The sequence below is a fragment of the Cervus elaphus genome, chromosome 12, assembly GCF_910594005.1.
Source record: "Cervus elaphus chromosome 12, mCerEla1.1, whole genome shotgun sequence".
In the NCBI taxonomy this organism is placed as follows: Eukaryota; Metazoa; Chordata; class Mammalia; order Artiodactyla; family Cervidae; genus Cervus; species Cervus elaphus.
The window spans coordinates 73,026,860-73,044,264 of NC_057826.1; the positions used below are offsets into that span (position 1 = coordinate 73,026,860).

General features: G+C 35.7%; 1 protein-coding gene across 1 annotated transcript; it reads left to right on the top strand.

Moving 5' to 3' along the window:
• Window positions 1-16,107: 16,107 nt before the first annotated feature.
• On the top strand, window positions 16,108-17,049 carry LOC122705118 (olfactory receptor 4K13). Its single transcript, XM_043920324.1, has one exon. It carries the CDS (start codon window positions 16,108-16,110, stop codon window positions 17,047-17,049), a length of 942 nt encoding a protein of 313 aa, XP_043776259.1.
• Window positions 17,050-17,405: the final 356 nt, after the last annotated feature.

The following is a 17,405-nucleotide window of genomic DNA, read 5'->3' on the forward strand; positions in this document are numbered from 1 at the left end:
GTAAATGTTATATTTTAAATTGTTGCAATATTTTAATGAAATAGTTCATACAAATTTCAGAGAACTATCAATTCACTAAACTACCAAGACTGCTTACCTCTGGCATATTAACATATAAACTTTAATAAAGATTCTAAATTTTATAAGTTCAAATTCTGTAAAATTTAATAAAATTGAATTAGAGTCTAGTTCTGGATAAATGCTCTCAAAAATGTAGTTGGCATTTAGCTACCAAAAGCTTTGAATCAGAGAGTCATTTATTTTACACACAGCTATAACGGAATATTTAAAAATATCCATAAGTAACCTGAAACTTGTGACATTAACTTGCTGTGCCAGTTTATCATCTACTGCCGAAAGCAAACTCTAAGTTGGTGATTATGGATTTGGCAATCAATCATACATAGCCAGAATTGGAAACATATTCTAAGTTGTATATCAACTTTGACAAAGAAACTTCAAGAAAGTCGGGATGCTATCTCTGTCCCCTTACCCTTCAGCCGTTCCAAAGTGTCCTCTGTGAATAATGAGAAAAATTCTTGAAGTGAAGGACAATGAAGTCTGATATTAAAATGTATTACAAAGCAGAGTAATAAAATGATATTTTAGTTTCATAACATTAGATAGAGTAATGAAGTGATTGTAAGAAACCTGAGAATTTAAAAAATAGTCATAGATTAAAAATATGTTCTTAAGGATAAATTTACAGTTATTTGAGAATAAATATGGCTGGTTAGCTACATATCTTAAAGAAAAATAAATTCAAATATTTTAAATATTTCAACAATAATTTCAATGATAAAATACTGACACAAATATATAAGTGAATATATATACTCTTTTGTATTAGTATTGGGTACCATCAAGATAAACCTATAAGTAAATATATTCATTTTGTTATGTTATAGTACTGAGTTAGGATCATGTAAAAGGCAAAAATAAAAGTCAATAGATTTTATTCAGTGAGGATGAGTAAACTATTATCTCAAAAACATAAAAAAATTTGTAAGAGGCAAGAGCTGAACTGGAGAAAAACAGTCAATATATATGCCCTTAATATCAATTTTTTACAAGTCAACAGGACAATATCAAGAGCCATGTAAAAAAAAATAAGACAAAGTGAAGTATAAATGTTTAAGAAAATATATGTGATGTTTGAACCTGTGGAAAAAAGAAATTAATTTCCATAAAAATATAGCTTGAGATCATACACAGCAAAGTTTTGGTGATTTAGTTGGACAGTAGAATTAGATTTCCTATATGTCTTGATATATCATGAATATTTTGTAATAAAGATATTTATTTTTAAAATTAAAGATGTTTGAATAAATATTTTATGTAATATATTCAAACATAAAAATATCTAATTTTTTCTCCATACCTTGTACCTGCTTTGAGAGTTGTGACTGAAAATCACTGAGATTCTTCTAGAATTTTTTTTTCACTTGCTCCCACTTTCTTTAATCTTCTTTTTGTATGTGCAAATTCTAATAAAGGAGAATTTTACTTGAAAATGTACAAGACAACATGAAAAAATGTGTCAATTAATGACCTTGGGAAAGTCTGGCATCTTATAACTGAATTCCCTCAGCAATTAAAAGGACATGTATTTGGCAAGCTAGAGTATTCAAATTCTCTCATTAGTGTGTAGTTTTTCCCAATAACAAGGGACAAAAATAAGGCTTTACCAACCAAACAATACATCCACATTTCAAAAAGCAGACATGGATATAAAAACTGAGTGTCTATTTAAAATGTAGATAAAATTGAATTTTCAAAAATTGAAGTAAGAAGGACTTATAAATATGAGACAAGATTAATTATATTATAATTCACTTTATTATAGAAAATTTCTTTAAAAAAAACTTTCCTAGCCATAAACATCTCTTTTTTTAATCCTATTATCTGAATAAAAGTCAAGATAACAAATTTAATTGGAAATATTGGAAATAACTTATTCCTAAGAGTCACATTCCTCTGATACCTTTCTATTTTCCTCTGTAATTAGTTCCTCTTGGATTTGCAAGCTCCCCCATAACTGCATTGTTCCAGAAGAGTTCAAACTGGTTAAAATTTGGTTAAAATTAAAGAGATTTGCTATTTTTTTATTTCTTCCATGTCAAACAGCAGCTAATTTATTTCTCACATTTGACTGCCAGTGTTTATTATGTCAACAAATGGCCTATGCAACCAATTATTTTGTTGAATTGTATTGGGATTTCAGTGAAAAGCCTGGTCAATAGTATCCAAAAGTACTTTTTTTCTGCTTCTATATTGACAGCTTCACATATTCATTACTTCATGTATTCATAGTTTAGATACTCTTAAGAAAATAGCATACCTGTTAAAAGGTTAATGTGTTATTCCCAAATCTGCTATAAGCATTCTTGTACATTTCTTTTGGACATGATCATTTCTTTCTCTTTAGGTGTATACCTTGCAGTGAAATTACTGGCTCTTTGGTAGACATGTCTTTTAGAAAGACAGTCTGCCAGTTTCCAATGCTGTTTCACCACTTTATCCTCCCACCAGCAGTGTACAAGAATTCTAGATGTTCCATATCCTTCACAGACTTTGATATTCTCAACCTTTTTAAATTTAAAGCTATGTTCTTATGTACATAGCAATACTAATTGTTATAATATTAACTAATACATTTCCCTGATTACTAGTAATAGGGAATACCTTTTCATATGATTATTATCCATTTGAATATTCCCTTTTGTGAAGTACCTATTTAACTCTTTTTGCCCAAATCTTGTTAATGGACAACTTAAGTGAAACAAGCAAATCTTGAAACCACAAATTATACTACTGGCAAGAGAAGAAAGAAAATGTACATATTGTGTATCAAGGAGATTAAAACTATAATTTAAAATATTCCCTTTAAAAAAGACACAAAGGAACATTTGTTTCACTAATGAAAAATTTTCCCAATGTTTTAAGTGAAATAATATAGAAGGAGTAGACAGAGATGATGGTGGAATAGGAGGATGCTGATCACACCTCCCCCCCAGAAACACATCAAAAACATATCTACACGTGGAACAATTCTCACTGAAAACAACTTTGAGACTGGCAGAAAGCCTCTTGTACAACCAAGATTGTAAGAAAGATACACACAGAATTGGGTAGGAAGGGAAGAGAAGAGATCAGTTCAGGACTCACAACCCATCAGAGGGGACACAGAAGAATCAGGGTTTGGAGATCCTCCCTGGGGAGTGAGCAGTTCAAATCACATATTTGACACCCCAGCCCTGGAGTCTGACCCTGAGAAGATGAGTCCCATTAGCTGATTTGAAAACCAGTGGAACTTACAAAGGGCTGTGAGAAACCCAGACCCACTGGTGAAGTGCACGTACATCTTTCTTACTCCCAGGAACCAGGAAGAGGAAGCAGATTGAAACTGTGTCAGGCTCTGGCTGGTTCCCAGAAAATACTCCAGCATGTACCTTTGCCCATGCCAGTCACCTACTCTGGCCCCTCTACCTCCGGCACAACTCCCTACTAGAGTGAACACTGCCTATGTCAAGGAGAGTGTTCAGTGTTGATGAATTTATGCCTAAAAAATTCCTGAGACTAAAAAAGGAGACAGATATTCAGGTAGAAGACAAATAGTCAGATATTCATCACAGAGAACCCTAATCAAGATGAACTCAAAGAGACCCACACCAAGTCATATCATAACTAAAATGACAAAAATTAAAGATAGAGAATTCTATCTTTAGAATAGAGTTTCTAAGCAGCAAGAGAAAAACCAAAGAGTCATATACAAAAGAACCCCTATCAGATTATCAGCTGAATTTTCTGCAGAAACTTTGCAGGCTGGAAGGGAATGATATGATAGAAATTACTGAAAAAGAAAAAAATAAACCTAGAATAGTCTACCCAGCAAGATTATCATCAAGAACTGAAGGAGAGACAGACAAAAGCTAAAAGAGTTCATCAACCTCATTTTGTTCTTTGATCTGTGGGTTCATTGTTGTTGTTCAGTCATCAAGTCATGTCTGATTCTTCACAACCCCATGGACTGCAGCACACCAGACTTCCCTATCCCTCACTATGTCCACTGAATCAGTGATGCCATCCAACCGTCTCATCCTCTGTCACATTATTCTCCTGCCTTCAATCTTTCCCAGCATAAGGGTCTTTTCCAATGAGTCAACTGTTCACATCAGGTGGCCAAAGTTTCTTCTTCTCCAGCATCAAAACTTCCAAAGAGTATTCAGTGTTGATTTCCTTAAAGATTAACTGGTTTGATTTCCTTGCTTTCCAAGGGACTCTCAAGAGTCTTCTCCAGCACCACAGTTTGAAAGCATCAATTCTTTGGTGCTCTGCCTTCTTTATTGTCCAACTCTCACATCTGGACATGACTACTGGAAAGACCATAGCCCTAACTATATGGACCTTTGTCAGCAAAGTGATGTCTTTGCTTTGTAACACACTGTCTAGGTTTGTCATAGCTTTCATGCCAAGAAGCAATCGTCTTCTAATTTCATGGCTGTGGTCACCATCCACAGTGATCTCAGAGCCCCAAAAGAGGAAATCTGTCACTGCTTCCACTTTTTCCCCTTCTATTTGCCATGAAGTGATGGGACTAGATACCATGATCTTAGATTTTTAATACTGAGTTTTAAGCTGGATTTTTTACACTCCTCCTACACCCTCATCAAGAATCTCTTTAGTTCCTCTTCACTTTCTGCCATTAGAGTGGTATCATCCACATATCTGATGTTGTTGATATTTCTCCTGGCAACCTTGATTCCATCTTATAACACATCCAGCCCAGCATACTTTTCATTAAATTTATAATTTTTTAAACATTATTTCTTTAGATATTTCTTTTCTGCCATCCCTGACTCCAGTACCACATGTGGTATATCATGTGATATTTTTCATAGGTTATAGAGGCTCTTTTAAGTTTTTCTCCAATTTTGTTCTGTTTCTGATTTAGCTTAGATGATTTCTATTTTCCCTCCAGGTGTTTTATTTTTCCTTTGTTTCCCAAATGGAATTTTTCAGATTCTGTATTATATTTTACCACCTCCAATTCCATTTGGTTGTTTATTTCATATCTTCATTTTTTTCTCTCATGTTCATATTTTCCTTTAAATTCTTGATCATTTGTATAATGTCTATTTCAAAATTTTTAATTTTAAGAACTTATTCATCTAAATCATTTCTGAATATGTATCTCTTGGTTATATAGATCATATCTTACTTCTTTGAATTTTTATTAGCTAATGATTGGATGTCATATATCAGTGATTCTCCATGAACGGACATTTGGCATTATCTGGGGACATGATCGGATGTCACATGTGGGGGCTGCTACTGGAATTTAATGGATAGAGGAAGGAATGCTGCTAAACATCTTATAATGATCAAGAAGACTTTTCAACCTACAATAAAACTATCTTTAAAACTTAAAGTTGAAATCAAGACATTTTAAAGCATACAAATGATTAAAGAATTCTTAGCAACCTGGTGCTTATAAATAAATATGTTAAATGAAGTTGTAATGAAAATTTTTACATTTATTTATGTACAAATAAAATTTGAATATGACAATAGTCCATAGAAGAGAAGATGCATAAAGAAGTTTCTTACATTTTTTTTAATGAAATGGTATAATTATTTGGAAGTATGAGAAATAAAATGTTTCCTGCCATATCAGTAAACAAAGATGTTGCAGTCATTAGCAATTGCAGCCCCCACAATGGTGAGCTGGTAAGCTCTGAGGGAACTTGGAAGTAGAAGAATATCTACCATGTTGCAGCCATCAGATTATAGCCACTCCTTACAGTGAGCCACAAGGAAACTCAGGATGCAAACAACAACAGGATACTGGTCCTACATAGCTCAGGTGCAAATAAATGGGATGATTTCAGTGAGCCCAAACTCTTGCATCTTCCCATACATGGAAAAGAACTAAATTCCTTAACTTATCTGATTTTCTTTAAGTAACAACAATATTTTCTTGTTCAGACTATCTGCCTTTTGTTGCAAAACTTCTATATAACCTGGTTCTTTCCTTCACTTTGGAGCAGTTCTCTCAGGGTCACTTGAGATGTTGTCTTCTAAGTTTGAAGTTCTAAAAATCCCCACTGGAAAAAAAAATAGCTCTCAATTTTTAGGTTGTGAGTGTTTAAGTTGACAGGAACCAGAAAGTGATAATTTAAAGTTCAGTTCAGTTCAGTCACTCAGTTGTGTCTGACTCTTTACAATCCCATGGACTGAAGCACACCCAGCTTCCCTGTTCATCACCAACTCCCAGAGCTTGCTCAAACTCATGTCTGTTGAGTTGGTGATGACATCCAACAATTTCATCCTCTGTCATCCTCTCATCCTCTGTTGTCCCCTTCTCCTCCTGCATTTAGTGTTTCCCAGCATCAAGGTCTTTTCCAATGAGTCAGTTCTTCACATCCAGTGGCCAAAGTATTGGAGTTACAGCTTCAGCATCAGTCCTTACAATGAGTATTCAGGACTGATTTCCTTTAGGATTCACTGACTTTATCTCCTGGCAGTCCAAGGACTCTCAAGAGTCTTCTCCAACACCACAGTTCAAAGCATCAATTTTTCAGCACTCAGCCTTCTTTGTGGTCAACTATCACATCCATACATAACTACTGGAAAAACCACAGCTCTGACTAGACAGACTTTGGTCAGCCAAGTAATGTCTCTGCTTTTTAATATGTGGTCTAGGTAGGACATAGCTTTTCTTCCAAGGAGCAAGCATCTTTTAATTTCATGGCTGCAGTCACCATCTGCATTGATTTTGGAGCCCAAGAAAATAAAATCTCTCACTGTTTCCATTGTTTCCCTATCTATGTCATGAAGTGATGGGACCAGATGCCATGATCTTAGTTTTTTGAATGTTGAGTTTTAAACCAGCTTTTCCACTCTCTTCTTTCACCCTCATAAAGAGGCTCTTTAGTTCCTTTTCAGTTTCTGCCATAAGGGTGGTGTCATCTGTGTATCTGAGGTTATTGAAATTTCTCCTGGCAATCTTGATTCCAGCTTGTGCTTCATCCAGCCTGGCATTTCGCGTGATGTACTCTACATATAAGTTAAATATACAGTTTTGATGTACTCTTTTCCCAATTTGGAGGGCTTCCTTGGTGGCTCAGACATTAAAGACTCTGCCTGCAATGCAGGAGACCCAGGTTCGTTTTCTGGGTTGGGAAGATTCCCTAGAAAAAGAAATGGCAACTCACTCCAATATACTTGCCTGGAAAACCCCATGGACAGAGGAACCTCGCAGGCTACAGTCCATGGGATCGCAAAGAGTTGGACACAGCTGAAAGACTAAGGTTTTTTTTCCAATTTGGAACCAGTCTGTTGTTCCATGTCTGGTTCTAACTGTTGCTTCTTGACCATCATGCAGATTTCCCAGGAGGCAGATGAGGTGGTCTAGTATTTTCATCTCTTGAAGAATTTTCCAGTTTCTTGTGATCCACACGGTTCAATAAAGCAGAAATAGACATTTTTCTGGAACTCTCTTGCATTTTCTATGATCCAACAGATGTTGGCAATTTGATCTGTGGTTCTTCTGCCTTTTCTAAATCCAACTTGAACATCTGGAAGTTCTTGGTTCATGTACTGTTGAAGCCTGGCTTGGAGAATTTTGAACATTACTTCACTAGCGTGTGAGATGAGTGCAATTGTGTGGTAGTTTGAATATTCTTTGGCATTGCCTTTCTTTGGGGTTAGAATGAAAACACCTTTTCTAGTCCTGTGGCCAGGACTTGAAAAGTTATATTATGTAATTTAAAGATACATATTATATATATACTCTAAAGAAATCACAAAAATGAAATAGAGAAAAAGAAAATGACAGAAGGAGGAAGTAAAGAAAGAAGGAAGAAAGGAAAGAAGAAGAAGAGAAAGAAAAAAACAGAGGTTATGTAAAATAACAATGTTTGTCTAGTAGTAACTAACTTGGACAGCCCAGTCTAAGCCATTTGATTCTTTTCTGGTCAAACCAAACAAGCTTTTTGGATTAGTGATGGGCTTTCCAGAATGAAGGCCATGTTGCCCTTTGCATTATTAATCAGCCACAATCAGTCCCAATAAACAATAAAAATGTTGAAAAAGGTAAAAGGGAAATCTGCATGACAAATGTACCAAGTATCCCATGTTAGTATTGCAACAGGAATTCTGTTCATGGTCACAGTGATATCTTCAGACATTGATAGTCTCTTAAACCAGTGTTCTTCCTATGTGGTCAAGTCTATTGGCTCTAGATAACTGAAAAATAAAACCACTCTCATCTTGAGAACTCAGTCATGGAAACTTTCATGGGAACTTTGAGGAAGATTAAAAAAGGTCATGTAGAAACCTCTTGAAAAAGAAAAAAACAAACCTGGAGCCAGGAAACTGGAATGCATCTGCAAGGTCTTTCAGATGACTTAGAATTCTTAGAAGCAGCTACTTGGGGTCATGAAATAAATTGACATGGGAACATCAAACAAAGAATAGATGTACATACATCTCTCATACACAGCTGCTGAAGCCACTTCTCTGAACTGAGCTTGGTGCCCATGGGGAAAAATAATCTGAAGTTGAGTTTAGGCAAATTTCTCTGATGGCAAACCTGCACAAAATCAGAAAATGGATTGTATTGGATTCATTCCTGAAGCCCCAGTAGTATAAAAAGAGATATTCAACAGAATTGACACCTATTCAGCTCTTAAATATGATTAGCCTCTTATAGAAGCAACCACCATGAATACAAGTAAAGATTTATAACTGCAGAGTCTATCAGTATATTTCATATGAATACAATTCCTCTGGTCAAGAAAGGCATTTTTTGTTATTAATATACAAAAATTAGCCAAGAAACATTGAATTATGCGGTATTCACGTTTCTCATTATTCTTAGAGCATTGGTCTTCTTGAAAACTGAAACACGCAATTCAAAGCATATGTTACTTTTAATAGGAGTGAATACAGACACAAAAGTCTGCTAATATTAATGGGAAAATGTACTTTTCAATTGAATATGAGAGTAAAAGGAAATATTCCACAGGAAAAGTTTATTAAAACTGGAAGTAGAAATGAGGAAATAGAGGGAAATATAATTACCTAACATTATCTTTTCATATCTTGTATTTTAATAGGCCCAGTTGTATTTAAAATACATTAAATACATTTAAAGAAAACTAAAGTTAGTTTACAGTAAATGTTAGATATATTTTGCATTTGATGCTTTTTAATACTCTTCAAGTATATTTTCATAATTTGAATATCCCAGACCTGAGAGTGGTTTTATATTGCCCTCTTATCTGTTGTCCATAAGTAAAGCATATCAATTTCTATAATTATGTGATATTAGAAAAGAATGTTTAATTCTATTGTAATTAAGGGAAAGCAATGTAGCATCTTTAATAATTCCCATTGGTATTTGATCATCAGTTGGGTATTGTTAGGTCTCAAAATATATCTTTTGTTATTACCACCCTCTCAATATTTATGATCCCTTTTTCCCTAGGAAAATGAATATTCATATGTGTCATTATTTTAAGGATAATGTGATTATTTTGGAGTGAGACACTCTCCAGGTTTCAGTGTGCCCAGAGTCAAGTGATGTTCTGAAACACTCTGTAGAGTTGGTAAGTCATGGAGGTAGTTTTAATGTAGATTAAAACAATACAGAAGCATTCCTGGATACTGGCTTATAATCACATTGTCCATAGGTAGAAACAGATGTGAAAAGTCATTTAGAAGCTGAACAATGTGATAAAATTATAGAATTCTAGAAGGCATTATTACTCTAGTTGTCATACAAATATAGCATAGTCCCATAATATGTGTGACAACATGATGAAAATTATATGATTGAGTATACTTTGATACAACTCAAGTGATTTTACTTTCAATCTGCTAAACAGTGTCCATGTCAAACTTTATCATGTCAATGTTATTACCAACAAAAATTTTATGGTGAACTATGCCAAGCAGTGTTTATTTAAAATAGTAAATGGGTGAGTGGAAACTTCCCTCTTGTTTTCCAAGAAATGTGTTATTGTCTTGTGCTTATAAACCTACCACATCTAACACATCAATTTGTCCTATTATGTTTTTAAAGAAAAATAAGTCAGCTAAATGGACTAGTATCATATGGATAAGAATATGACTTTTGGCAAATCTGACCTAAGAATATTCACTTTTATTTAACATTTTTAGGTATTAAGATTACAAATATTAAAAATATAAACTTTAAATAGAATAAATCTTTTATCTGTTCTCTAATATTTGAACATTTTATTCTTTGTAGGTAAAGCACTAGGTGCATGCTAAGTTGCTTCAGTCATGTCCAACTCTTTGTGACTCCATGGACTGTAGCCCTCCAGGCTCCTCTGTCCTTGGGATTCTCCAGGCAAGAGTACTGGAATGGGTAGCCATTGCCTTCATTAGGGGATCTTCCTGACTCAGGGATCGAAACGGGGACCTTATGTTTTCTGCATTGGCAAGCGTATTCGTTACCACTAGCACCACCTGGGAGATCCTAAAGCACTAGGTAATCAACCACAATTTTTCCTTTTCTTATCACATTTTGATGACTATAATCTTCTGTGAGTAAATTTCAAATTCTAAAACTTAGTTCAGTTATACTTCCTGCACATGAGTCTATGTGCTGTACTTAGTCACTCATTTACGTCTGACTCTTTGTGACCCCATGAGCTGTAGCCCACCAGGCTCCTCTGTCCACAGGGATTCTCCAGGCAAGAACACTGGAGTGGGTTGCCATGCCCTCCTCCTGGGGATCTTCCCAACCCAGGGAATGAACCCAATTCTCTCACATTACAGGAATATTCTTTACCGTTTGAGCATTAGAATTAAAATGTTAGTTTCAGGGTTTCATATATCCATCTTTATCCTCATCCATTTTAGAATAATCTGAAAGTCTTTCATTGAACAAAGGAAAGTTAAGGACTTTGCTTTTGCAGAAAGGGAAGATGCTAGGCAGACAATCAAAATGATTCTTTTGAAAACAAAAGAGATTCTTTTCTGTGTCTTCTTCCTTCTTCATACCCTTAGGGAGTCTGTGTGGGTGATTGTGTGTGTGTGTGTGTGTGTGTGTGCTCTGTGTATGTATATGTGTAAGGTTTTGGATTAAAAATCTATATACAAAAATGTTTTTTAAAGGAAAATCATAGATTAGTGCAACACTATAAAAACAGAAAGGAATAAAAGTAGAAAAATCCATTGGCATGTAAAAATTATTAGCTACATATTTTTAGAAATATTACTCTAAAAATATTAACAAATCTTTGGAAATTTTTTCTTTTTCAATATCTGTATGCTTTCACTCACTGAACAGCTTTATTGATGGCTTTCATAAACTGTATTAGTATTATGAGAAATAATTTGTATATTTTCAAGGACCTTAAAAATTCCTTATTTGGGAAGGAAACCACACTAGAAATTTAACCCTAGGAGTCAGAGATACCTAGTGTTAGAATAAATGTGCCTAATTCTTATTAGAAGAATTAAAAAAGAACTAAAGAGCCTCCTGATGAAAGTGAAAGAGGAGAGTGAAAAAGTTGGCTTAAAGCTCAACACTAGGAAAACTAAGATCATGGCATCTGGTCCCATCACTTCATGGCAAATAGATGGGGATACAATGGAAACAGTGGCTGACTTTATTTTTTTGGGCTCCAAAATCACTGCAGATGGTGATTGCAGCCATGAAATTAAAAGATGCTTACTCCTTGGAAAGAAAGTTATGACCAACTAGACAGCATATTAAAAAGAAGAGACATTACTTTGCCAACCAAGTTCCGTCTAGTCAAGGCTATGGTTTTTCCAGTAATCATGTATGAATGTGACAGTTGGACTATAAGGCAAGCTGAGCGCTGAAGAATTGATGCTTTTGAACTGCGGTGTTGGAGAAGACTCTTGAGAGTGCTTTGAAGTGCAAGGAGATCCAATCAGTCCATCCTAAAGGAGATCAGTCCTGGATGTTCATTGGAAGGACTGATGTTGAAGCTGAAACTTGAAATTCCACTACTTCGGCCACCTGATGCAAAGAACTGACACATTTGAAAAGACCCTGATGCTGGGAAAGATTGAGGGCAGGAGAAGAGGGAGACGACAGAGGATGAGATGGTAGGATGGTATCACCAACTCAGTGGGCATGGGTTTGGGTGGACTCTGGGAGTTGGTGATGGACAGGGAGGCCTGGTGTGCTGCAGTTCATGGGGTCGCAAAGAGTTGGACACAACTGAACGACTGAACTGAACTGAACTGAATTCTTATTCTGGGCTTCCCTGGTGGCTCAGTGGTTAAGAATTTGCCTGCCAATGTGGGAAATGCAGGTTGAGCCCCTGTGTCTGCAAGATCCCCTGGAGAAGTAAATGGCAGCCCACTGCAGTGTTCTTGCCTGGGAAATCCCACGGACAGAGGAGACTAGTGGGCTCTAGTCCATAGGGTCACAAAGGAGTCAGACATGACCTATCAACTTAAACAACTCTTATTCCAGTGCTCCTTCAGAAGACTGAGAATTAAAACATGTAATATATCTGATATATATGCGAAATAGTTAAGTTATAGGATGCATGAAATGGACAATAAATGCAGTGGAAATTACAAGTTTCAAATCTATGGAGGGTTTTATTATGTACAAGAGAGGCCTTGATGTGCTCTGAAGGATTTGGTTATACAACAAACAAATTTGTGTAGCTAAGAAGGAGAAAACAAACAAGGATGGGAAAAAAAAATGCATGAAGAATGTAGAAAGCCATGAGGTTGTGTTTGCTGAAAGAGAAGTTGAATTTTTTCAATACTAGAAAATAGTATTGGGTTGGTTGGTGAAGAGCTGACTGTGAAGACCTAAGTACATTTGGGGATTCATCATATAGTTAGAAATGTATAAGTTTTTTAGAAAACAGTGATATGATGAAAACAGAATTTTTACGGGAAACATTAAAATCCTAAAAACAAACTGTATTTGTGGGGTGATTACATATGCATCATCTATTGGTGTAAAATCAAATTCTGTATAGCTGCAAAAAGTTCAGAATTTTTATGCACTTATATGAACATGTCTTTAATTTTTAAGTGAAAAACCCAAGGGAAATAACTATGCATGTAGCATGAACACTGTTGCCTTATAAATATAAACATACACTAATATACACAACACACAAACAAACACCATACTAGTATGTTCTTAGTTTTCCTGAAAGCTATCTAGGATACAAACGGCTTACAGTTAGTGTTCCTGTTATGTGTGACGTGTTCTTTTCTTTAATCTAAAGGAAAACTATATTTTTAACAAATATTTTAAAATGGTGATTGTCTCTGTTTTAAATGCCTCAACATTCAATTTGACATATGATTTAAATTTCCAATTTCTATTGACTTTGCTCTAAAACTAATTTTAATCTAGATCCTGAATATATAATGTATAATTCATTTATTCAACCATTCATTCAACAGGTACTTGAGTGTCATGAACAGATGCTAAAATGTGTACAAATTACTTTATGTGTTTCTTGAGAACTGCCCTGTTCTCTTTAAATGAAGTTACAAAAATTAGATTTTAAAAAGGATACAATGTTGTAAAGTAAAATAAATTAATTAATTAATTAAAAATTAAATAAATAAAAAAGATCACTATAAGGGATCCTTAAAATACTAGACTGTAGCTGAAAGGAGCTATAAACTTTCTAGATATGGAAAGGAATAAATTTATATACTTGATGTAATTTAGTACTTGACGTCAATTCACGTTTCTCAGAGTAGGAAATTGTCCAAAAGATATGTTCATATAGAGGAAAAAAACAGCCTCATTTGGAAAATGTATTAATACTATGACGTTGCCTTGAAGAAACAGAATATACACCACTATGACACTTATTCTTTCTGTTTTTGATGATTGGGAGAGTAAATTGTAGGAAGTTGATGGGATAGAGGCTAGGAGATACATGGATATCCCTGGGATTCACAGAAGACGCCTTCACATGAACATATTTTCTCCTTGTCTGCTGGGTATCAATGGGGCAAAAAGAAGACTATATTTACTGAGGGAGAATTATAAAAACAGGTAGTTTAGAAATCATTAATGACTATGCTAAAGCGTTTGTCTATGTGGATCACAGCAAACTCAACAATTCTTAAGGAGATGAGAATACCGGGCCACCTTACTGGCCTTCTGAGAAATCTGTTTGCAGATCAAGAAGCAACAGTTAGAACTGGACATGGAACAATGGACTGCTTCCAAATTGGGAAAGGAGTACCTTATATGCAGAGTACATCATGAGAAACGCAGGGCTGGATGAAGCACAAGCTGGAATCAAGATTGCGGGAGAAATAGCAATAACCTCAGATATGCAGATAACATCACCCTTATGGCAGAAAGCAAAGAGGAACTAAAGAGCCTCTTTATGAGGATGAAAGAGGAGGGTGAAAAAGCTGGTTTAAAACTCAACATTCAAAAACCTAATATCATGGCATCTGGTCCCATCACTTCATGGCAAATAGATAGGGAAACAATGGAAACAGTGAGAGACTTTATTTTCTTGGGCTCCAAAATCAGTGCAGATGGTGACTGCAGCCATGAAATTAAAAGACACTTGCTCCTTGGAAGAAAAGCTATGGCCTACCCTAGATAGCATTACTAAAAAGCAGAGACATTACTTTGCCAATCAAGGTCCATCTCGTCAAAGCTACGGTTTTTCCAGTAGTCATGTATGGATGTGACAGTTGGACTATAAAGAAAGCTGAGCGCCGAAGAACTGATGCTTTTGAACTGTGGTGTTGGAGAAGACTCTTGAGAGTCCTTTGGACTGCAAGGAGATCCAACCAGTCCTGAAGGAAATCAGTCCTGAATATTCATTGGAAGGACTAGTGTTGAAGCTGAAACTCCACTACTTTGGTCACCTGATGCGAAGAACTGACTCATTGGAAAAGACCCTGATGTGGGGCTAGATTGAAGGTGGGAACAGAAGGGGATGACAGAGGATGAGATGGTTGGATGTCATCACCGACTCAATGGACGTGGAATTTGAGTAAGCTCTGAGAATCGGTGATGGACATGGAACCTGGTGTGCAGCGGTCCATGATATTGCAAAGAGTTGGACATGACTGAGCAACTGAAATGAACTGAATGATGAAAGCAATTTTTAAAAAGCAAAGCTAGTCAAATCAGTTTTGCAATAAGCATGGGCTTAATTACGTGATTCTACTGCAAAATGTGTATAAGTTAGTTGCCTCAAACTTTCTCAGTTATTTTGAAGCCTGTTACAGATACACCTAAACAAACCAACCAGTGATCCTCTATACAGCAACAAGCAAACAAAAAACAAATAAATGAATACAAACTAAAAACGAAATAAAATCAGTTACATTTGGCTGTGGATTTTTTTCACCTTTTGTACTTTTTCCCCAGAATTCTAGAATAGGCATTTGATGTGAATACAGTTAAACTTTGAGTGAATAAGTTGTATTTTTATATATTTTTAAAAAGTGTGTAATGACCATCACTAGTTAAGCTGTGAGACATTGTTGCACTGGAGCATGAAATGGAGCATGGAAAAATAAAGCTAGATTTCTCAGGAACTAAAAGCAAATATTTAAACCTTAATTTATGTTTTAATTCATAGTTCTTTACCAAAATCTATTTCAAAATATAGTTCTAGAGAATCATGGATATATTGTCTACATTTCTAATTTCCAGATTAAAATTTAATTTCGGTAGTCCAATTTTTTTTTATTTTACAGAGACAGAAACTTGACCATCAAAAGGGAAATGGCTTATCCTATGTTGCTCAATGAATAGCTCAGCTAGGTGTTGTATTGAAGCCTTCTAATTCCAAGTTCACAGTCTATAAAATTGTGGTTTCATTAACTTTTTATTTTTGTTTTTCAGAAATGTATATTCTGAATTCTACCATTATTTGGATACTTCTCTGGACCATTTAGTAAATCACTGACCAACAAAAATTCCCCAAAGTAGGAGGTGCTTATAAATTCAAGTACCCTGTCTAAATAGCAAAGCTGGACATCAGCATGAACCACTTTATGTAAATACAATTTTCCTACTCCTTATTCTTACTCATTTTGATTATTACAGGATTAAGTAGACAACCAGACAAGTGGATGACATGGAAAACAAACCATTCAGTGGTATCTGAGTTCATTTTGCTGGGACTTTCCAAATCTCAGAATCTTCAGATTTTATTCTTTCTGGGATTCTCTGTGGTCTATGGAGGGATTGTGTTGGGAAACCTCCTCATCTTAGTCACTGTGATCTTTGACTCATGCCTTCACACACCAATGTATTTTCTGCTTATCAATCTCTCCTGTATTGATATGATCCTGGCTTCTTTTGCTACCCCTAAGATGATTGTAGATTTCCTCCGAGACCGGAAGACCATCTCCTGGTGGGGATGTTATTCTCAGATGTTCTTCATGCACCTCCTAGGTGGGAGTGAGATGATGTTGCTTGTTGCCATGGCAATAGACAGATATGTTGCCATATGCAAACCCCTCCATTACATGACCATCATGAGCCCGCGAGTGCTCACTGGGCTGCTGTTATCCTCCTACGCAGTTGGATTTGTGCACTCAGCCAGTCAAATGGCTTTCATGTTGAATTTGCCCTTCTGTGGTCCCAATGTGGTGGACAGCTTTTTCTGTGACCTACCCCTTGTGATCAAACTCGCCTGCGAGGACACCTATGTGCTCCAACTCCTGGTCATTGCTGACAGTGGCCTCCTGTCGCTGGTCTGCTTCCTCCTCCTGCTCGTCTCCTACACGGTGATCGTTTACTCTGTTAGGCAGCACACTGCCAGTGGTTCCTCTAAGGCTTTCTCCACTCTCTCAGCACACATCACAGTAGTGACTCTGTTCTTTGCCCCTTGTGTCTTTATCTATGTATGGCCCTTCAGCAGATACTCCATAGATAAAATTCTTTCTGTGTTTTATACGATTTTCACACCTCTCTTAAATCCTATTATTTATACATTAAGGAATCAAGAGGTAAAAGCAGCCATTAGGAAGATAAAGACTGGACATACAAATTCAAAGCACGCTTTGTAGATGATACCGCTGAAGAGGTGTTTGGACATTATTGTTTGGACATTACTTAGGAATGCACTTTAAATGCATTTCAAGTTCTGTAAAACAGTATGTTTCATTGTTAAAAAGGAAGCCTCCCTATTGTCACCCTTAATGTTTAAATGCATAATATCTACAGTCCGGCAGGTGTGCGTTTAAATCCCACCCTCACCACTTTCATGCAAATTTGAACAAAATGAATAAATTCTCTGCAACTTAGTTTCTTTATCTAGAAAAACTTCCTCCTATGTTTCTTTTACTATTTTAGCATGTCTTTAAACCTTGTAAAGTATGTTATTATTGCTGCTGTTACAGCTGTTGTCATTACAATGGTATTC

Coding starts and splice junctions, on each gene's coding strand:
- LOC122705118 (XM_043920324.1), top strand. CDS start 16,108: ATGACATGGAAAACAAACCATTCAGTGGTATCTGAGTTCATTTTGCTG.